At 43.9% G+C, this 23,643-nt stretch overlaps 1 protein-coding gene across 9 annotated transcripts in view; it reads right to left on the bottom strand.

Moving 5' to 3' along the window:
* LARP4B (La ribonucleoprotein 4B) overlaps nt 1-23,643 on the bottom strand; it is an 85,323-nt gene that overhangs the window by 26,524 nt on the left and 35,156 nt on the right. For 5 of the 9 annotated variants that reach the window (XM_069547937.1, XM_069547936.1, XM_069547934.1 and 2 more), the window contains exons 4-5: nt 11,652-11,790; nt 11,286-11,426 (exon numbers count right to left, since the gene is read on the bottom strand). In XM_069547937.1, the coding sequence (XP_069404038.1) occupies nt 11,286-11,426; nt 11,652-11,790 (280 nt within the window). Of the gene's footprint in view, nt 1-11,285; nt 11,427-11,651; nt 11,791-16,518; nt 19,549-23,643 lie in introns of those variants that run through there. The other 4 variants (XM_069547930.1, XM_069547931.1, XM_069547932.1 and 1 more) reach the window with 2 other exon arrangements.

Below are 23,643 nucleotides of genomic sequence, written 5' to 3'. Positions count from 1 at the left end.
CGTTTCAGTCGTGTCCGACTCTGTGCGACCCCATAGACGGCAGCTCACCAGGCTCCACCGTCCCTGGGATTCTCCAGGCAAGAACACTGGAGTGGGTTGCCATTTCCTTCTCCAATGCATGAAAGTGAAAAGTGAAAGTGAAGTCGCTCAGTCATGTCCGACTCTTCACAACCCCATGGACTGCAGCCTACCAGGCTCCTCCATCCATGGGATTTTCCAGGCAAGAGTACTGGAGTGGGGTGCCATTGCCTTCTCCAGATACTGTACCTAGGAAACCCTAAAGATACTATCAGAAAATTACTAGAAATGAAGAAGTAAAGTTCTATTTGCAGATGACATGATACTGTACCTATGAAACCCTAAAGACACTATCAGAAAATTGCTAGAGCTAATTATTAGTGAATTTAGCAAAGTTACAAGATACAAAATCAATACACAGAAATCATTTGCATTTCTATATACAACATGAAAAATCAGAAGGAGAAACTAAGAATTAATCCCATTCACCACTGCAACAAAAAGAATTAAATATCTAGGAATAAACTTACCTGAGACAAAAGAACTGTACACAGAAAATGATAAGACACTAATGAAATAAATCAAAGACAACATACATAGATGGAGAGATTTTTCCATGTTCTTGGGTAGGAAGAATCAATACTGTGAAAATGACTATACTATCAAATGCAATCTACAGATTCAATGCAATGCCTATCAAATTAGCAATGGCATTTTTCACAGAACTAGAACATAAAATTTCAAAATTCATATGGAAACACAAAAGACCCCAAATAGCAAAAGCAGTCTTGAAAAAGAAGAATGGAGCTGGAGGAATCAACCTTCCTGACTTTAGATTATCCTACAAAGCTACAGACATTAAGATAGTATGGTACTGGCACAAAAACAGAAATATAGACCAAGGGAACAAGGTAGAAAACCCAGAAACAAACTCATGTACTTCTGGGTACCTTATTTTTGACAAAGGAGGCAAGAATATACAATGGGGCAAAGACAGCCTCTTCGATAAATGGTGCTGGGAAAACTGGACAGCTACATGTAAAAGAATGAAATTACAACACTTCATAACACCATACAAAGATAAACTCAAAATGGATTAAAGACCTAAATGTAAGACCAGAAATATAAAACTCAGAGGAAAACACAGGCAGAACACTCAATGACATAAATCAAAGCAAGATCCTCTATAACCTATGTCCTAGAGTAACATGAAAAAAAAAAAAACAAACAAGTAAACAAGTGGGACCTGATTAAATTTAATAGCTTTTGCACGGCAAAGGAAACTATAAGCAAGGCAAAAAGACAACCCTCAGAATGGGAGAAAATAATAACAAATGAAACAACTGACAAAAGATTAATTTCCAAAATATAAAAGCAGCACAAACAACTCAATGCCAAAAAAACAAACAACTCAATCATAAAGTGGGAAAAGACTTAAACAGGCATTTCTCCAAAGAAGACAAACAGATGGCTAACAAACACATGAAAAGATGCTCAACATCACTCATTACTGGAGAACTGCAAAACAAAACCACAATGAGATACCACCTCACACCGGTCAGAATGGCCATCATCAAAAAGTCTACACACAATAAATACTGGAGAGGGTATGGAGAAAAGGGAACGCTGTTGCACTGTTGGTGGGAATGTAAACTGATATACCCACTATGGAAGACGGTATGGAGATTCCTGAAAAAACTAGGAATAAAACCATCGTATGATCCAGCAATCCCACTCCTAGGCATACACCTGAGGAAACCAAAATTGAAAAAGACACATGCATACCATTGTTCACTGCAGCACTATTTACAATAGCTAGAACATGGAAGCAACCTAGATGTCCATCGACAGATGAATGGATAAAGAAGTTGGGGTACATATACACAATGGAATATTACTCAGCCATAAAAAGGATTGCATTTGAGTCAGTTCTGATGAGGTGGATGAACCTAGAACCTATTATAGAGAGTGAAGTGAGTCAGAAAGAGAAAGATAAATATTGTATTCTAATGCATATACACGGAATCTAGAAAAATGGTACTGAAGAATTTATTTATTGGGCAGCAATGGAGAAACAGACATAGAGAATAGACTTATGGACATGAGGAGAGGGGAAGAGAGGGTGAGATGGATGGAATGAGTAACATGGAAACTTACATTACCATATGTAAAACAAATAGCCAATTGGGAATTTGCTGTATGGCTCAGGAAACTCAAACAGGGGTCCTGTATCAATCTAGAGGGGTAGGATGAGTAGATGGGAGGGAGGTTCAAAAAGGAGGGGATATATATGTATACCTATGCTTCTGAACTGTGGTGTTGGAGAAGACTCTTGAGAGTCCCTTGGACTGCAAGGAGATCCAACCAGTCCATTCTGAAGGAGATCAGTCCTGGGTGTTCATTGGAAGGACTGACACTGAAGCTGAAACTCCAATACTCTGGCCACCTGATGCGAAGAGTTGACTCATTGGAAAAGACCCTGAGCTGGGAGGGATTGGGGGCAGGAGGAGAAGGGGACGACAGAGGATGAGATGGCTGGATGGCATAACCAACTCGATGAACATGAGTTTGGGTAAACTCTGGGAGTTGGTGATGGACAGGGAGGCCTGGCGTGCTACGATTCATGGGGTCGCAAAGAGTCAGACGTGACTAAGTGACTGAACTGAACTGACTGATGGCTGATTCATGTTGAGCTTTGACAGAAAACAACAAAATCCTGTAAAGCAATTATCCTTCAATAAAAAAATTTCAAAAAAAAAAGTTTTTGTACAGTAAAGGATACAATCAACAAAATGAAAAAAACAACCTACTGAACAGGAGAAAATATTGACAAATCATGTACCTGATGAGGGGCTAATATTCAAAATACATAAGGAACTCATATAACTCAGTAGCAAAAAAAAAACACAAAAAAACACCTATGATTAAAAGAAAAAATGGGTAAAGGACTTAACCAGAGTTTTTCAAAGAAGACATACAGAGAGCCAAGCAGCACATGAAAAGATGTTCAACATATCTCATCATTAGGGGACCACAAGTCAAAAACCAAAATGAGGATCACTGCTCACCTGTCGTAACTGTTGTTATCCAAAAAAAAGGTAACAAATAACAGGTGTGGGAAGGATGTCAAGAAAAGGGAGCACCACCCCATCCCCCGGCCCGTGTATTACTGGTGGGGACGTAAACTGGCACAGCCACCATGGAAAAGTGTGGAGGTTCTTCATAAAATTAAAATAGCACAACCGCATGATCCATTACTGGGCATACACATAAAAGAAAGGAACTCAAAGTCTCAAAGATCTGCCTGCACCTCCATGTTCGCAAGGTTTATTTATAACACCCAAGACATGGAAACCTCCCACATGTCTATCAATGGATGAATGGATTAAAAATGTGTCTCTGTGTGTGTGTATCTATATATAGCCCAGGGTGTGGAACAATGCAGGGACAAAGCATACCAGGAGGGTGCCCAGAGGCGTGGGAAACCCCTAGAGGCAGGCGCCTATGGGATCACAAAAGAGTCAGACACTATTTAGTGACTGAACAAGTATACACACACAATATATACACAGTGTAATATGATTCCACAAGAAACCCTGCCATATACAACAACATGGATGAATCTAGAGACTACCGTGCTAAGTGAAGTAAGTCAGAAAGAACCCCCCAAAACTACACGATGCCACTTACATGAGGAATCTAAAAAAGCTGTGAACACAGAGTACCAGAGCATAGAGCCACGGCTGCCAGGGGTTGGAGGCAGGAAACGGAAAGATGCTGGTTTAAGAATACAAACGTTCAGTTCTAAGGTATCAGCTCTGGGATCTACTGTACAGCATGGTGACTACAGTTAATAATGCTGTACTCTATACTTGAACTTTGCTAAGACAGTAGATCTTAAGTGTTCTCAGCATTCCAATGGGAAAAAAAAGTATGTGAGGTGATAGCTATTAAACCATCATGTTGCTCTACACCGTAAGTATAATTAACATTTACTTGTCAATTACACCTAAATAAAAAGGAAAAAAACCTGTAACCTCCCACCACTCTACTTATCATGACCTGTCTTCTCTATGGTGTGCATCACCCTCTCACTTTATATAATGTGAACATAAGTATATTCTGTGTATGACGACAGTCTGTCTCTGCCTGAATGGATGTAAGCACCCAGAGAGCAGGAGCTTTCACCAATCGTATGAAATGAGTCCCAAGTACATCTGGCACGTGGTGGGTTTTAAATATCTTTTTTATTAAACAAACAAACAAACCAGTTTTCTAGATGTAGAGCATTAACTCCTGAAAGAGACACAAGGATGGCCTGGGCTCAGGGAGCAGACAGAAGCCCGAGGGTCCCTGAGTCCAGGGTGTGGGACAATGCAGGGACAGAGCACACCAGGAGGGCACCCAGAGGTGCAAGGGACCCCTGGAGGCAGGCGCATGTTCCCTGCATAGCACAGGCACAAGGACTCCCTGAGGCCGGGGAAGGATCACGTAAAAGGAAGGAAGGAGCTCATGCCTCCTGCTCTGCCCTCATGAACACCTCATGGACACTCCTGAAGTGTAGGCTGGCACAGTGACAGGACCACATGTAGAGGGAAAAAAAAGAGTAACTTCATAGTTGAGAAAGCTAATAATAAACCTACTTCAGCCAGCTGGTCACGGTCAACAACAGCAGCAATAAATCATGCTGGCAGTATGTACTCTTAATGTGATGGGATGAAAACGGCTCTTGACTTCTGTGGTATTCCTTCCCTCAAACCCACCATGATGAGAAAAACATCACACATATTTTCCAGTATCATGCAAAATAACTGAGCAGTACTCCTCAAAATTATCAAGGTCATCAAATACAAGTAACGTCTGAGAAGCTGTTACAGGCAAGAGAGCCTAAGAACACAAGTCACTCACTACATGTAACATGATGTCCTGGGACAGAAAAATGTCAATAGGTGAAACGTACCAATCCTGGTTCAGGAACTGCGGCAAATGCATCATATGAATATAAGATGTTAACAGGAGAAAACGAATGCTGGGTCTATGGGAACTCTCTGTACTCTATCTGCTCTATTTTCCTGTAAGTCGAAAGCTATTCTCAAACAAATAGCAAGGTGAGAGACTCAAATCTAACCATATTAATTATCATAGTAAAGGTTAACATTCTAAATGCCTAAATTAAAGGCAGAGACTACAGGATCTGACTTATTATCCAAATACTGGTTCTTTAAGATGAATAAAATTGACAAACGTCTACCCAGACTGACTACGGGGAGAGGGGGAGAGAAGACAGGAATTACCAACAACAGGAATGACTGCTATGACATGACAACAAGTTTTGTAGATACTAAAAGGATAAATAAGAGTACTGTGAGCAATTCTATGCAATAACTTGGACAATTTAGATGAAATGGACAAAATATGTAAGTAAAGACAGAAGAAACCAAAGCTCTCTCAAGAAGAAATAAACCTGGGTAGCCCTATATAAAAAACCAAACAAACTGTAGCTGACAATTTTCCCACAATCAATATTCTACATTCGGATGGCTTCATTTTTCACTTAAGGAAGAAATAAACTCTTCCCAAAAATTCAGTAGGAGGGAAAACATCAAAATAAAACTACAGACCAACATCCCTCATGAACGCAGGCATACAAATTCTAAGCAGAATTATGGCCAATCCAATCCAATAATATATGAGAAATGTATTACATCCTGACGCAGTAAGGCATACCCCAGGAATTTAAGGTTGGTTAAACATTTTTAAAAAATCAATGTAATTAATCTTAACACACACACACAAAATACAATCAATACAAAAAAAAAATAATACAATCATTGCCACAGATGAAGAAAAAGCATGACAAATTCCTCTTTAACTGTTCCTCCTTAAAACTCTCAGCAGACCGTATAACAGAAGGGGATCTGGTCCGCCCAGCAAAGGCCACAAACACAAAACCAAGAGCACCACTGTACTTAATGGCAAAAGACAATGCCCACCCCCGCCCCCCATCAGTCAGACATTTGCTCTTACCACATCTGTTCACCTCTGTAATGAAAATTCTTTCAGTGCAATGAGGCAAGATAAAGGAATAAAAGGAACTAGACTGGATAGGAAATAAAACTGGATTTATTCACAGATAACACCAGTCCATGTAGAACATCCAATGAATTCTACAAAGTAAGTTTCTAAAACTAATATGTGAGCTTAATAAGTGTTCAGGGTATGATATCAATTTATAAAAGTTAATATATTTCTATCTATTAGTAACAAATAGTTGCAGATTGAATTTTTAAGAACCACTTATAATAGTATTCTTGCCTGGAGACTCCCATGGACCAAGGAGCCTGGTAGGTTATAGTCCATGGGGTCACAAAGAATCAGACACAACTAAGTGACTAACACACACTTTTACAATAGCACCAAAAAATATGAAATACTTAATGATAAACTGAACGGAAGATGCGAAAAGCCAGAGGACTGAAAACTGAAACATACAGGGAAAAATACAGTCAAGAGAGACTAAAGATCTGAACAAGCAGACATATACCACATCATGGACAGCAAGCCAAGATGTCAATCTTCTCCAACTCATCTACAGAGTCAATGAAATTCCAATAAAAATCTCAGCACGCTACGGAAATTGATCAGGTTAGCTGAATGTGCATGGAAATGGAAAGGACCTAGATCAGCCAAAATAAGTCTGAAAAAGAACAAAATTGGAAGGCTAAACAATACTACCTGCTTTTAAAAGAATTATTTACAGTGATTAAAACAGTGTGGTTTTGTTGTCCAAACAGACTGATGAAGAAGAGACAGTCCAGGGACAAACCCACATACTCAGGGACAAATGATTCTGACAAAGGCAGTGCAGTGGGGAAGGGCAGGAGAGTCTGTCTGACAAATGTTACTGGAACAACTGTGTATCTATTAATACATGTGCTGGGGGGAGGGGAAGAACTCTGCTTCACACCTCACACCACATACAAAAATTAATTAAAAATGGACCACAGACCTAAAAAATGTAAAACCACGTAACTGTTACTTTCCCGGTGGTACAGTGGTTAAGAATCTGCCTGCCAATGCAAGGGACATGGGTTTGATCTAGGTCTGGCAAGATCCCACACGCTGCACAGCAACTAAGCCCTCAGGCGGTAACTACTGAGCCTGAAATGCTGCAGCTACTGAAGTCCACGCCCCTAGAGAAAAGTCCACGTACAGCAACCAAGAGCAGCTCTGACTGAGCCTGAGTGCTGCAACTACTGAGGTCCACCCCACCAGGGAAAAGTCCATGCCACAACCAAGTGCAGCTCCCACTCGCCCCAACTAGAGAAAGCCTGTGCACAGCGATGAACAGCTGGTGCAGCCAAAAATAAATTTTAAATTAAAAAAAAAAAAAATACAACTTAAACAACAGAAAACATTTGTGACCCTGGATTAAAATTTTGTAGGAATAACACGAAAAGCAAGATCCATAACTCGACAATATAAAAGGTTTTAAACTTTTACTTTTCAAAAGATACTATTAGGAGAACAAAAAGACAAGCCACACACAGACTGGAAAGATGTATTTCAAGTTACATATTGATAAAGACTTCTGTCCAAGGAACTCTCAACTCAATAATAAATCAATCCAATTAAGAAAATAGGCAAAAGACTTGAACAGACCCTTCACTGAAGAAACATACACACTTGAAAAGATGTTTGACACCATTAGTCACTAGGGAAAAGTGAAGTAAATCCACAGGAAGATTCTACTACCAAACTTCTGGAATGGTTAACATTAAAAAGACTGATGGTATCAAGTGCCAGCAATGTGTGGAGCAGCAGAAGCTGTGACCACTGCAAGTGGGGGTGCAAGGGGACAGCTATGGAACACGGCTCTACCATTTCTTAAAAAGATAAGCCAATGCCTAGCGGATGACCCATCTACTCCATTCCTGGGTATTTACCCAAAAGGAATGAAAACAGATGTACACACAAAGCCTTGTTTATAAATGTACATTGTAGCCTTATTTGTAAGAGCCCCAACTGAAAACAATCCAAATATTCATCAACAGGTGAATAAAAAAACAAACTATGATAGGTAATGGAATGGAACACTACCAGGTCCAAAAAGTAAAGGCCCCAAAATGTTACCACTTGAATGACTCTCAAAACGAGTAAGTAAAAAAGCCTCACAAAAAGAGCACATACTGTAAAACTCTCTTTACATACAATTCCAGACTAAAGTGCAGTGACAGAAAGCAGATGAGTGGCTGGCTGAGGCAGGGCAGGAGGAAGGGCACAGGCAGTCTCCGTGGCAGCCGGCACGACTCTGCCATGACTGGAGATGGTTTCTACCCAGCAAGTCCAACTGGAAGAATCAGCGAGTCAGTTCTAGAATGATCTGAATACTGCTTCAAGCTAAGGAAAATAAAGCTTACAGAGAAAGCAAGGATATTCCAAACGTGATGTTTACAGTACACTAGTGGTGCCTCATTAGTGCTCTACACCCCCCCAAGGTTGGCAGGTGTGAAATGGCCATGCAGGAGCTTGATTGCTGCGCTGTGGGGCCAGAGGCCCCTGCAAGTCTGAAACCGTGAATGGAAAATGAGACCCCTCTACATTGCAACACTTGTCTTCTTCAGCCACATCTGCCTATCTGCTCAGGAACAGACAGAGTAGGTAGATAATTACATTTAAACAAGTCAGAGGCATCTGCTAAGCAACTACGAAGGAAGTTAGATGCAAGGAAGTAGCTGAAATGATGGTCTATGTAATCCAGGCAGAGTGAGGAGGGAAGTGAGGGGGCAGGGGGAGACGGGCACATGGTCACAAAGGTCAGCAGCAACTGTGCAGACCAGGTCTTTCTGGGTCCTCTTCTAGGGCAAAATATTTAACATCAAACACTTACACAGTACTTAATTAAGAATCTTTCATACGTAACCCTACAGCTGGTGGTAAGAAAGGGAAGGCAGGCTTTCTCAGTCACGCAACCTTCTCTAGACAGTGACATGGGGGCCTGAACACAGTCCTTGTGCAGCCGCTCTGCTAAGTGTTGGCAGCCAATCTGGGGGAGCCGATTCTTTGCACTCACCCTTGCCCACCTGACCATCAATAACAAGCGTGCAGCCTATTCCTCAGGTCTGCTGGGGTCTTAAAACTGGTCTTTTAGATTAAGGCATAAACAAAATCGGAGATGAACAACTGCTGTTCCATTACCCACGGGGATTTCTATGCTGGCCCACACCCTGCACCCCAAAAGAGAACTCCCTTCTTTTTCTTCTGAAACGCTTTAAATACTCCTTTCACAAAGAACCACCTCCTCCTGGGTTTGACTCAATTTCAACATGAACGTTTCCTGTCTGTACTTCTCCTGGCGCTTGGCCTTCTCGTCAGTCTCGTCTTCTCCTACTCAAATCTGACCTGCCTTTCGGGAACTGTTCGGGTCTTACATTACCCTGAGGGATCTGGACCGGCACCCCTCACTTCAGCATCAGCAGGAGAGTCAGTGTACAGAAGAATCAAAGGAACCAGTGAAAGGTACATTGTTTAGGGACAGGTTTAACAGGCAGAACTTTTAAAGCACATCAATGTCTGAACAGGGTGACGGTAGCCACTGATAGTACCTTTGCACACAGAGGAGTGGACAGGATATTGTCTAGGGCTCTGATGGTGAGCTGGGGCCACCAAGCATGCACCCCAGCTCACTCTAGCCCTTCATGCTCTGGCCTACTTGCCACTAGTGTGGAGAAGCCACTGCAGGAAGGGGGTGGGGTGCACACATTTAGAGGGAATGGAACCAGCTCTAACCCCACCCTCAAGGCTTCTGCTTCAGCACCAATGACAGAGGAGTATGTTTCAAATGAAAGGGGAAAAAAACTAATGAATAGAGATAAATAGCAGATAAAAAAATCGAAGTATTAGTAATAAGAATGCTAACTGAAGCTGGGAAAGGAATACATGAACACAGTGAGAATTTTAACAAGAAACTAGGAAAAATTTTTTAAAAAAGCAGCAGTCAGAGCTGAAGAATACAATAACGGAAATGAAAAACAGTGTAAGGACTGAAAGCAGATCAAGTAGCACGAAAGAACTCACAAGTGATCGGGAAGACAGAATAACGGAAACCACTCAATAAGAATAGCAAAGGACTACTTCAGCTACTTTTAAAAATAAGGATAATTTAAGGGGCCTCTGGGACAACATCAAGTATACTAAAATCACATTACAGAGGTCCCAGAAAAAGGAGAGACAGAGAAGGTAAAATATGCATCTGATGAAATTACAGCTGGAAACTTCCCAAAGCTGAAGAAGGAAACAGATATCCAGGAACAGGAAGCATGGAGGGTCCTATTTCAAATGAGATGGAACTCAGAGACCCACACCAAGACATGTCATAATTAAAATGGCAAAGTTACAGCTAAAGAGGATTCTAAAGGAAGCAAGAGAAAAGAGGAGTTACAATCAAGGGAACCTCCATAAGGCTATCAACTGACTTTTTAGCAGAAGCTCTGCAGGCCAGAAGGGAGTGGCAGGATACATATCAATGGCTGAAAGGTAAGACCTGTAACCTCCATTACTCGACCCAGCAAGATAATCATTTGGAATTGAAGAAAAGATTAAAAGCTTCTCAGACATGAAGAAACTGAAAGAATTCATCAGTACTAAACCTGCACTGAAGAAATGTTGAAGGGTCTTCTCGAAGTGGAAAAGAAGAACCTATAGGAAAGGGAAACCCCACTAGGAAAGGCAGACACATAACAAGGACTAAAGATTATTTATGTAAGTCAGTATACAGATTAAAATACAAATTGTAGAAGCAACTATAACTACAAGTCATATACAGATTACAATACAAACTGTAGAAGCAACTATAACTACAAGTCGAATACAGATTAAAATACAAACTGTACAAGCAACTACAACTATATACAATTAAGGAAGAGATAAGAATATGCGAAATGACATAAAAAAACAAAATGTGGGGGAAGGGAGTAAAAATGTAGATCTTTTAGAATGTGTCTGAACTTAAATGACTATCAGTCATTTCTATTAACAAGTAGATAAAGTTACAGGTCAACATATATGAGGAACACTGTAACCACAAATCTAAAAACCTACAATAGCTACACAGAAGCTAGAGAGAAAAGAACACAAGCATGCCACCAAAGCAATCATTAAACCACAAAGGAAGACACAAAAAAGAGGAAGAAATGAACAAAGAACTAAAAGCACAACATAAAGCAGCCCATACTCTATATGAAAATGAAATCATAAAACAGCTTTACCTGTCTCACTGCTTTCAGGCAGTGATTCATACTCTGAGTGGTCCGGACCCAGCGTGCTCATGGCTGTCTGGTCTGACTCCTGCGGATCTGACAGCCCAACACTGTCATGACTTTTGTCACCGTCACCGTTGGTGTCCAATCCTGTAATTAAGAATTTCAACCCAAGAGGAAGCGTTAGGAGAAGAGTTTTCTTAAAACAAAGACTTACATCTGCAGTTACGGACCTTTTCAACTTGACTGTGGGAGACCTCAGGGTTCATAAATACTGTCACCACCCATGACACAGATCTTAAACACTTTCCCAAAGGTGAACTCAAAGGAAACAAGGCTACAGCTCAGAGCAGAGGCCCAGCCCTGCCCACTTACCGAGGTGGCCGCGGCCAGGGGACGCCTCCCAGACTGTGCTCACACCGCCGTCTGCAGCTCCACGCGGTTCCAGCTGTAACAGTGGAGTGCCCCATACTTTTGCATTAGGGTTTAGCTCCGAAACCTTGGCTGTTGGTACCTAAGAAAAAATACGATGTGTTTATTTGTATCCAAATTCCAATCACTACAATTTTACTTACTAATTCAGAGTTAAAACACATCCATGCTAGAGAATTTATGTGAAAAAGGCGGAACCTATTTACACATACTTTTAGGGAGAGATCAGATGCAAATCCCACGGATGGAGGAGCCTGGTGGGCTGCAGTCCATGGGGTCGCTAAGAGTCAAACATGACTGAGCGACTTCTCTTTCACTTTTCACTTTCATGCACTGGAGAAGGAAATGGCAACCCACTCCAGTGTTCTTGCCTGGAGAATCCCAGGGACGGGGCAGCCTGGTAGGCTGCCGTCTATGGAGTCGCACACAGTCGGACATGACTGAAGCGACTTAGCAGCAACAGATGCAAAAGTGATCGAAGTTGATGCATTCAGAACTCCACTCACCAGCAGATGTTAAATTTCTTACCAAGTGAAAGGCTCTCAAGAAATGGGAATGAAAGTTCTGCCTTCATGGGGTACTTAAATCAACTTTTTAAACTGGTGACTCAGTTATTTCTCTGGTCCAGACTACCCAACACAATTCAAAGATTTGCAAATCTGAGAACCAATGGATAAAACTCTAAAATAAAGCTTGAACACTGCCAAAGGTTAAAGGCCATAGAAAATGAAAGAGTCATGGTGGAGAGGAGCCAGACGCGGACACCCTGTGACTGTGCCCATTTCCAGTCACGTGGCCCCCAGGCTGTTCCAAGCACACTGGCCCTTGACTCCCTGGGCTTGTCAGACGTCAGAACACTCCCAGGTGTCTGATTGGCTGGCTCACGCCTCTGAGTTCCTTGGGGACTGCTGGGGTATTTCCTGGCACACCTCACTAAACCCACCACCACCCTTGAATTTTCTCTCTCCTGCTTACAAATCCTGAAGAGTCCCGCAAATCTAAAAGAAGCTGATGTCCTGGGGCAGCCACCCCAATTCCTAAGCAAGCCTGGCCACGACCTGCATTCTCCAGGCACTGCACGTCACAATCCCACCAAGCAGGGCCAGGGCTGCAAAAGGGGGACAGGCCGGGTCCCAGAGCCCACGCAGCAGCTCCACACTGGGAGCAGCCTCCTGGCGCCACCCAGAAAGTCCGTCTCTAAGGCCAGTGCACTGTGATAAGCCGAGTAGGGAACAACGTGTGGGTCAACAACCTTAAAAAACACCATAATAAATTCACTCTGGCCAGATGATCGACACCTGCAGGGAGAAGACTGTGAAACCGAGGTAGAGGCTGATGTGGATAAAGTTACAGAGTATCCTCTGCCCATACCTCAAGGCATGGACAATAAACATGCCTAGAACCAGGCACGTACATGAGGGCTGATCTGGAGCCCTTCTAAATTTTAAGTACCAGACAGGGCAAAGAACAGGGTACCCCTTCTCCTTCAAGAATGTTTCCCTCAAGAAGCACTGAGTCTTCAAGCTCCCTTCTTATGTGACATCTAAACTTCCAGCTCATTGCTGGACTCTGCTCCTGCACGTCCCCGTGTCTTCAACACACACTTCTGACATCCTCAGGGAGTGCCGGGCACAGCACAAGGTGGTCCACGAACAAGGCCGACAGGATTGCACCAAGCACAGTAACAGACAACCTCCACACCTCATGGGCACCACTGCCCTCAGCAGGTATACCTTTTCTCTCTGCTCTCTTTTTCCTCAAATTCATGCCTTTATTCTTTCCTATACTAATACTCTCATAACTCACCTCTTCTGGTTACACCCAGTCTTGTTCTCCCACGTGACTCGCATCAAGCTTTCCACTCACGGAACAGACCCTGGACCTCATGGACACACTATACATTCTCTAAATTCCTAACTCCAACCTGCACTTTGCATGAGGTCTTCCTCGTTTTTAGCACCACCTGCAGTTGGCTATACTGCATGACCAACACACATTTTACAGCTCACTAACACACACACACTCTCACTCTCTCTCTCTCCTGGAAGCACACTGCCCACAAACAGGATCCTGAGAGCCACGCAGGCCTCAGGCTCCTCCCACTCTGTTCACCCACAAGGCATGTCCTGTCCTCCCCATAGGCTCCCAGGCGTCCACTCTGGGCACACTGACACCTGGAGTCCTGAGCCCAGCAGGGAGCTGCCTGAGAAACATGTGGGAGGAACCAACGTTTCATGATGTAATAACATAAAATTCTACTTTCTACTATTTGACAACTTGTGCAAGGTTTTATGCCACAGCTGACTGGAACACTACCTGTGCACAACTGACTACTTCTACAGTAGGAAACACTCAAATCCAAATCAGCCATCAGGGGCTTCACACAATCTCCAGCAGTGAGTCAGGATTCGAGGGATATTCTGAGGTATGACGGGGATGCAAGAACGGAGATGTGACAGCCAGCTGGGTGCCAGGCACACTCCACGCCCGCACCTGAGTTGAGTCATGACAGCCTCATGACACAAGTAAGGAAACCACGGCAGAGGAAGGTTAAGTAACTCGCCCACAAAAATGATCCTAATTAGAAAACTCTGTTCTAATATCAAGAAAACAAAACATTTATCAAGAGCTCATTAGCTTCTTGTAACTCACATGAGAAACAACTTGTACTAAACACATTTCTTCAAAATGCAGCTATTTTTCTGCAGTCACAGGGACTTCCAACTGATTATCAACAACTCCAGTTTCATCTGTGTGGCTTCCTAAGTCTTATTTTTTCCCTGAAAAGTCATGGCCAAGCAATAGTTGGCAGAACTAGCAGTAAGCTGACCTTAATGGCCACATTCTAAAGCCATTCTACACAAATGACCCGTGTTACTCTTTCAAGAGTGCAGTATCCCCAAATTTTGACACTCAAAGAAACTACCCCTCAGTGCTGTGCTCCATTAACAAAAATAACTAACTACCAACTCACAAACTTACATCTTTTGGCCAGGAAATAAAATCATCCCACTGACAAGTTAGTGAGTAGGAACCAGAACACCAAGTATCAAAGGAGGGGGAGGCAGATGGAGAATATAAGTCAGGTGAGATATGGAAGGGAAAGAAGTGCCCATTTTCTAAAGTTTAAGTGAGCCTGGACGAGTCCTGGATTGGCACTAAGTTTAGCAACTCAGAGCAATTCAAAGACTCCACAATCATGACATCTATAACTCTGGCTTGTTACCTGCAAAACAACGTAATAACAGCTACTTATAGCTTAATGAGATGTCTGCACAGGCACTTTGAGGACTGGAGTTTTGAACAAAAAGCAGTACCAGTAAGTGTAGTGTGGCAAGTGAGCACACTGCCAGGCACATGGCACAGCTGACAGCTAACTCAGAGCAGCGCACACGCACCTCACTCTCCCGTACAAGAGCAGGAGCCATGTGTGCTCCACCTGAGGGACAGGTGTGGACAGCTGGGGCCAGCTGTTGGCCATGTCCACTGAGGGAAGCGGTTAAGTGGTGCTCGCCTCCAGAACTACTATAGGAATAAAACTGATTAACCTGAACATAACTGTTTTGGGAAAAACTCCCAAATCTGAGCATAGAATGGAAAGAAAGGAGGTTAGTAGATAAATTACAGAATTTAATTTCTACTTGCTTGTTTCTATATAATAGGCATAATATTTGGGCCACATCTATCTGTTCACTATTACTATTTCTCTAGCCTAATACAACAAAAGCCACTAAAAATAAACAGACTGAATGAATGCAATTTTGCTACTATAAGCATACATGCCCAAAGGGCTGCATCAAGAACAAGACTAATTTCCTGTTTCTTGAAAGTTTGCATTTATTACAGAAATTCTAGGAAGATGCTCAAACGACCTGCTCGGTGCAGGATCACGTGCTGGTTTGGTTCTCCCAAACCAGTGGGGCCTGAGTGGTGAGGTTCCCAGAGCCCTGCAGGTGCTTCTGATGAGAAGAGGGAACCGACATCCTGGAGCCAGTTAAAAGCACCAAGAGTACCTACCTGGACGGCTGCTATGCAAAAGCAGTAGAAAGCAGAGATTTCAACTCCTCTGTGTTCTCCAAGTGTAACCCTCTGCAGTGATTTTATTTTTATTTTATTTTATTTTTTTTTATTGTCACCCTGCTTATTTAACTTTTTTTTTTAACTTTTAATTTTTACTTTATTTTACTTTACAATACTGTATTGGTTTTGCCATACATTGACATGAATCCACCACGGGTGTACATGCGATCCCAAACATGAACCCCCCTCCCACCTCCCTCCCCACAACATCCCTCTGGGTCATCCCCGTGCACCAGCCCCAAGCATGCTGTATCCTACATCTGCAGTGATTTTATTTTTTTTTTTTTTTATTTTTTTTTTTTTTTTTACCCTGACCCCCAATCTGCAGTGATTTTAAACATCCAATGGGCCAAATGTTTGTTCCACTCCATAAGGAGCCAGTGGCGAGGACAGGATGGATGAAGGCAGGGCAGGGTAGGCTCCACAGACAGTCACGCCTGATGACCTGTACCACAGGCACTAGTGCTCCAAGTCCACATGTAGATCCTAGCTTCAATACACTAAGAGGGAATCGAATCCATACTCTGCAGTTTGGAAATGATTAAACTGATACTATACTAACTTTGTTTTATAACAACACTGAAACAACTAACAAATGTACTAACTTTGTTTTATAACAACACTGAAACAACTAACAAATGTTTAGAATAAATCTTTGTTAATTCCAAGTTAAAAAGCAAAATGAAACATTAGCACATCACAACAATAAAAACTGATACAGCATACTTACTAAGTGTGCACCTGTCTCTCGCCATCCCCAAATGACAGTATCTTCTGCCACTGGTAGCTGAAAAGGAGGCTTTTCCATCCAAAACAAAGACATCTCCAGGTCCTGGGGCTTACAGTGCAGGTCCTCACTAAAGATCTGCTCATCTTCTAAGGTATCTTTCATGACTGTATCAGTCCATGGACAGCCCACTTGATATCTGCAACCATCTGCTGGACCCTCAGAAAACACCTGACTTGCCAGCTCCGCCATCGGGTAGCAAGAAAGTGCACTCAGAAACTGGAGGTGCTGATGCCCTGGGGGGCTCCGCAAATCCCCCTCAGACAGCTCTTCAGACACAAGCGACAGGGCAGGGTACTCACAATCTGGGACAGCCACCTCCCTGCTGTCATATGGGACGACAGGAATCCCCTGCGGCCCGTCCACTTGGGCAGGGTAAACACCAGTCATGCAGGAGCACCCTGCACGAAAACTCCCTAATTCCACTCTTTCAGAGACCACCAAGCCCTTGTCCCCTTGTAAGGCAGGTCCCTGTGCCGTGGACCTGGCGCTCCTCTGGCTGAAAGGGCATGCGTGTGCACTTGTCCCACACAGGCCTGCGTGGCTGGCAGTGCCGGGGCCGCCACCGCCTTCCTGCAGACGGAGCGCCTCCTCCTCCTCTCCACCCGTCAGCTCTGGTTCTCTCAGCCCTGATGCGCGCCCACCAGAGGCCTCAGGAGCGTCTCCGGTTGACTGGGAGAGAACCTGCTTCAGCAGAAGGCTGCCACCACTGTGCACAGGGCTCACCCGCAGGCCTTCCGAGTCCTGCGCGCCTGGGGCCGAACTCTGGCTTACAGGTGGTGCAAGGCTGAGATCCTCACGGCTGCCGTCATTCACTCGGTAGGTATCGTTCCTTCCTGTGTGAGCTGTCTCAAAGTCAGAATTCTTTGCTTCACAAGAACTGACACAAGCAAGCACACCCTGACTGGGCACTGCCGTGCATTTCTGTGCATTTGCTTCCCAGTCAAAGGCTGTTCGGGGGTCTCCCTGGACCCTCTCTGTGGCAGCTGTCCCGGTGTCCCTGTGACTGGCTCTCAGGGGTTCCTGCTCAGCACTCTCTGGTCTGTGAGGGTCCTTCCCTGAGCTCTTCACACACATCTCACCCTCTCTTTCACTCTCCTCTTCGGCGCAGGTGAAAACATCTGCAGAGGAAATGAGGTCACTTGCAGGCCACCTGGAACCGAGGAGGGACTTGCTGCGTGGAGGTGCTCCCTGCGAGTTTCGGGACATCCCTGGCCCGGCTGCTGCCGGTACTGCACACACCATGTTGCAGCCCTGGGCCCAGGCCTTGCTGGCCCTGGTGTTCACACTCAGGTCCACCTGGGCGGCAGCTCTCCACTCAGAAGCCCTCTTCCCACAAGCATCATCTTTCAAAACGCTACTGTCACCCTCATCCTGATAAGATGGATGGTTCCGAGATGGCAAAGACAAGCTGGCCCTGTCTGCATCCGGGCCGCGTCCAGTTTCCATAGTGCAGTCTCCAGGGCGCTGCTCCTCAAGCACCAAGGGCCCTGGGCCGTCACCTCTGTGAGGGGCTGGCTCTTGGAAATTCGCATGAGTGGGAAGAAATCTAAAGGTCCCTGAAGGGATACATCTTCCGGAACTTAAACTGATTCTATCTCGACTTACGGAAAGGATTCTGCAGTTTGATCTACTAACATCTAAACTGGAATAATCGCTGCCTTTCAGTGCTTTTGCAGAGTTACTTGCTCCTTCCCTCCCAGAGTTTAAACTCTGATCTGCATGAGCTGTTACGGTCCCACAATCACCATCTCTCTCAACATGTGAAGCGCCACTGATTACAGTACTCTGTGAATCAGTCACCAGACCCCCAGGCTGTGAACTGCCACGCAATCTCCCTTCAGGGATGGTGCATGCACTCACTAGGTAGTCAGCATCTGTGTGGATGTTTAAGGTGGGGAGTGTGCCCACATTACGGAATGTGCTCCTTTCTGTGTCAGCTTCAGGGAAGCTGGCGAAGGTCTGTGCCAGCAAGGCACCAACGTCTGTGGCACAGGGTGGGTCACTGTCACTCACCAGGGCAGAGGTAGGTTGAGCTTTCTCACCGAGAGCCCACTCTCTCTCCCTTGGGAGTGGCCTGCCCTGCAGGGGCAACTTTGCCCCAGGGGCCTCCGACCCCCCAGGCCCATGACTAGCACTGTCTGGCAGCTGGGCCCCTCTGTGGGCCCCCTCGGAGGTGACAGCTGGACAGCTCTGGGGAGCTGTAGCTGTTTCACACACATGACCACACAGCTCATCTCCACCTTCTGGGCCGTCAGGATCAACAGCACAAATACTGTAAAACCTGCTCTCTCGGGAATTCCTATACCGTTTGCAGTCACCACAAACAAGACCTCCACCTGCCCTCTCCTCACCACTCAGATCTGAGGAGTCAGCAGCACTACCAATATGAACAGTGACCAGCACCTTGTTCCCCACCTCGGAGCTTTCCCAGGTGGCTGGGCAGAGGCAGGGAGGGTGGTGGCCAAGGCCCTGGTCAGAGGGCGCCAGGGCTGGAGAGCAGGGCCCCTCACCAGCAGGAAGGCCCCCACACGGAGGGCCCTGGGCACCTTCACCACCATGCCCCACAGCAGTGACGTCAGGGTTCCCGTCAGCCTCACCTACATGTCCAGACCCAGTAAAGAGCCCAGACACGGGAGAGGAGTCCAGCAACTGCCCAGGCGCTGGGCCCTGTCTGTGTGCCAGCCTTGCCAAAACCCCAGCCCACAAGCTGGCCCTGCGTCCACCACCGGGAAGCTCCTCATCTCCAAAGGCACTGAATAATGAAGATAAAGTTGTACTTATCTTGCTCTCCGGTTCCTTCTCCTCCACTGATTTTTGTAACAGGCCAGTTTTTTCACTGTCATTGTCACCACTTAGTTCTTTGCGGAAGCAACAACCCATGTTCAAAAGTTCAAAAACTCACATAACAATGCCTGTTGCTTTCTGAGCCTCCACAAGTGCATCTCCCACTAACTTTCTATGGTTTCTGATGAGAAGCCGACACCCAGATCCCAAAAATAACCCTCGCACAGCAGTCACATGTCCCTGCCACTCAAGTCCCAAATCCGAATCACGGCAGACCTGCCCAGTGGCCATCTCCTCATGCCCGACAGTCCAAATGGCACTCAGAGTCCAAACACACACATAACACAGGAGATCTTTCTGGTATTTTTCTTATTCTCATAAATCCAATAGAAAACTAACTAACATTATTATCCCAGCCAAAAGAAGTCACTACAAACTTTGGCTTTTTATACCGTTTCAGTAGTCTCTGAATTGCATTTCACGGAATGGCGGCAACCAAAGGAGTTAACATATATATTCTCCCCAAAGGAAAATAACAGTAAAAATGTGTTCTTTAAAATTCTTAGGTTCTTATAGTTGTGAGTATTCAGTAATGATCATGCTAGGCACAAAACTGGAATGGTGTCCATTAAGAGATGTATATTGAAGGGTTCCTGGTGAACAGCATATGCTGTCTGGGGTTTGCGTTAAAACACACCTGGCCTAAAAATAAAGAAGTAAATACATACAGACATAACACTTTCAAAAACCATGTGTGCAGATGGGAGGAAAAAAAAAAAGAAGAAGCAAACTACAAGGGTGGGAACTATTCAAGTCAAAATGGGCACACTGAGGTTTGCTTTATTACTGTATTTCTGCAGACGTTCAAAACTTTTGGTAAAAAAAAAAAAAAAAAAAAAACAGAAAGAGTAAGAGAAACAAAGAAAGAAAATCAACACTTGCAGCCCAGTCCAGGGACCCCCAAAAGTTCCCAAATGAAGCCCTTCTTCGAGCATGAGGAATGCAGTTATCCTGCATCCCATGGCCCCGGGGCAACAGCACCACAATGGGTCTGAACTTACTTCAACACCTGTAAGCTCTGTTCTCTGAATAAGAGATTCTTTCTCTTCAGTTCAGTCGCTCAGTTTTGCGACCCCATGAATCATAGCACGCCAGGCCACCCTGTCCATCACCAACTCCCAGAGTTCACTCAAACTCCTGTCCATCGAGTTGGTGATGCCATTCAGCCATCTCATCCTCTGTCGTTCCCTTCCTGCCTCCAATACCTCCCAGCATCAGGGTCTTTTCCAACAAGTCAACTCTTCACATGAGGTGGCCAAAGTACTGGAGTTTCAGCTTCAGCATCAGTCCTTCCACTGAACACCCGGGACTGATCTCTTTTAGAATGGACTGGTTGGATCTCCTTGCAGTCCAAGGGACTCCCAAGAGTCTCCTCCAACACCACAGTTCAAAAGCATCAATTCTTTGGCGCTCAGCTTTCTTCACAGTCCAACTATCACATCTCACATACATGACCACTGGAAAACCCACACCCTTGATTAGACGGACCCAAAGTAATGTCTCTGCTTTTTAATATGCTATCTAGGTTGGTCATAACTTTCCTTCCAAGGAATAAGCCTTTTTTAATTTCATGGCTGCAATCACCAATCACCACCTGCAGTGATTCTGGAGCCCCCAAAAATAAAGTCTGACACTATTTGCCCATCTATTTCCCATGAAGTGATGGGACCAGAGGGGCATGATCTTAGTTTTCTGAAAGTTGAGCTTTAAGCCAACATTTTCACTCTCCTCTTTCACTTTCATCAAGTAGCTTTTTAGTTCCTCTTCACTTTCTGCCGTAAGGGTGGTGTCATCTGCATATCTGCGGTGATTGATATTTCTCCTGGCAATCTTGATTCCAGCTTGTGCTTCTTCCAGCCCAGCGTTTCTCACGATGTACTCTGCACAGAAGTTAAATAAGCAGGGTGACAGTATACAGCCTCGACGTATTCCTTTTCCTATTTGGAACCAGTCTGTTGTTCCACGTCCAGTTCTAACTGTTGCTTCCTGACCTGCATATAGGTTTCTTAAGAGGCAGGTCAGGTGGTCTGGTATTCCCATCTCTTTCAGAATTTTCCACAGTTTGTTGTGATCTACACAGTCAAAGGCTTTGCCGTAGTCAATAATGCAGAATTAGATGTTTTTCTGGAACTCTCTTGCTTTTTCAACGATCCAGTGGATGTTGGCAATTTGATCTCTGGTTCCTCTGCCTTTTCCAAAACCAGCTTGAACATGTGGAAGTTCACAGTTCATGTACTGTTGAAGCCTGGCATGGAGAATTTTGAGCATTACTTTACTAGCATGTGAGATGAGTGCAATTGTGCAGTAGTTTGAACATTCTTTGGCATTGGAATGAAAACTGACCTTTTCCAGTCCTGTGGCCACTGTTGAGTTTTCCAAATTTGCTGCGATATTGAGTGCAGCACTTTCACAGCATCATCTTTCAGGATTTGAAATAGCTCAAATGGAATTCCATCACCTCCACTAGCTTTGTTTATAGTGATGCTTCTTAAGGCCCACTTGACTCTGCATTCCAGGATGTCTGGCTCTAGGTGAGTGATCACACCATCATGATTATCTGGGTCGTGAAGATCTTTTTTGTACAGTTCTTCTGTGTATTCTTGCCACCTCTTCTCAATATCTTCTGCTTTTTTTAGGTCCATACTATTTCAAGCCCTTTATTGAGCCCATCTTTGCATGAAATGTTCCCTTAGTATCTCTAATTTTCTTGAAGAGATCTCTAGTCTTTCCCATTCTGTTGTTTTCCTCTATTTCTTTGCATTGATCACTGAGGAAGGCTTTCTTATCTCTCCTTGCTATTCTTTGGAACTCTGCATTCTTGCTTACTATGATTCAAACATGACATTTTGAAAACAAAATAATTCTGTTAATTCTTTTGTGAGAGAGATTTTTCTACGTTAACCTACAAGTTATGGCTGGTGGACTTCTAACATTTTATAAAACACTGATAGTTTTTGATTAAAAAAAAAAGTTTAGGAATTCTACTTAAACATGATGATAGCAATTCAATCTGACTGTTCTACACTCTCCTCCCCCGATTTCCAAATCTCATCATGCTTTGTAAGGCCACCCCTCTCAACTGTGCCAAACAACTCTCTTATGCCCACATGCCGCCCACTCTTCAAGCGTCTGGGAAACCATCCTAGCAGTAAATGCACCACTGACTCTCTCAAATTGGGGGACCTGCAGGCTCTCTCAAAGATGCAAACACAAACATAGGTTTAAGAGTGCATTGCTGCTAGGCAACACCACTTAACTGACCTAGTGAAAGTCTCTCAGTGGTGTCCGACTCTGCAACTCCATGGACTGTAGCCTGCCAGGCTCCTCTGTCCATGCAAGAACAGTGGCTGTTCCCTTCTCCAGGGGATCTTCCCAATCCAGGAATCAAACTGGGGTCTCCTACACTGCAGGAGGATTCTTTACCAGCTGAGCTACCAGGGAAGACCTAACTTACTGAGAAAATAACTGGATCTAATACATCATTTCATTCATACCCAGGGAAGGCTAGGTGACACCAAGGTGTACACAGAAGTAAATCGATAAAAGCAGTAGGAAGTTGTTCTCTTGGCACTCAGCAGTTCAGGTTGCAGAAAACTCAAAGAAATTCTTGGTAACATACCATGAGCACTTGGTGAAGGAGCTTTCATTTTCATGAAATACCACCTGCCAGACTAAAAATGAATGCCACCAATTTGCATTATATAGGTTTAAGCAATCAAGTTTTATTTCTATAAAAATTACATACAATAAGAAATTTTCAGTAATTCTATGTTATTAAAAAGACAATTTTAAGTCACTGACAATCTTAAAAAAGTTCTCACTTAAAAGGTTATGAAAAATGTGGGGAAGGGGAGTAAAAAAATGTACATCTTTAAGAATGTGTTTGAGCTTACATGACGATCAGTATAAAGCAAGTAGATACAGTTATGGGTTAAATATTGGAAAACCAAGGTAACCACACATCAAAAAAATACAATGGATGCACAAAAACCAAAAAAAAAAAAAGGACTCAAGAATAATAAAGAAAACCACTAACCACAAAAGGAAAAAAAACAAAAAGAAACAAAGAAAAAATACAAAATTAACTGCAAAACAAGGTTTAAGATGGCAATAAATACATACTAATCAATAATTACTTTAAATGTCAATGGATTAAATGTTCCAATCAAAAGACAGTGTCAGACTGGATAATACAAGAACCTACAGTATGCTACCTATAGG

This window comes from Ovis canadensis, chromosome 13, assembly GCF_042477335.2.
Source record: "Ovis canadensis isolate MfBH-ARS-UI-01 breed Bighorn chromosome 13, ARS-UI_OviCan_v2, whole genome shotgun sequence".
NCBI lineage: Eukaryota > Metazoa > Chordata > Mammalia > Artiodactyla > Bovidae > Ovis > Ovis canadensis.
Note: the sequence above shows the minus strand (reverse complement) of the source record. Positions and strands in the feature narration are given on the sequence as shown.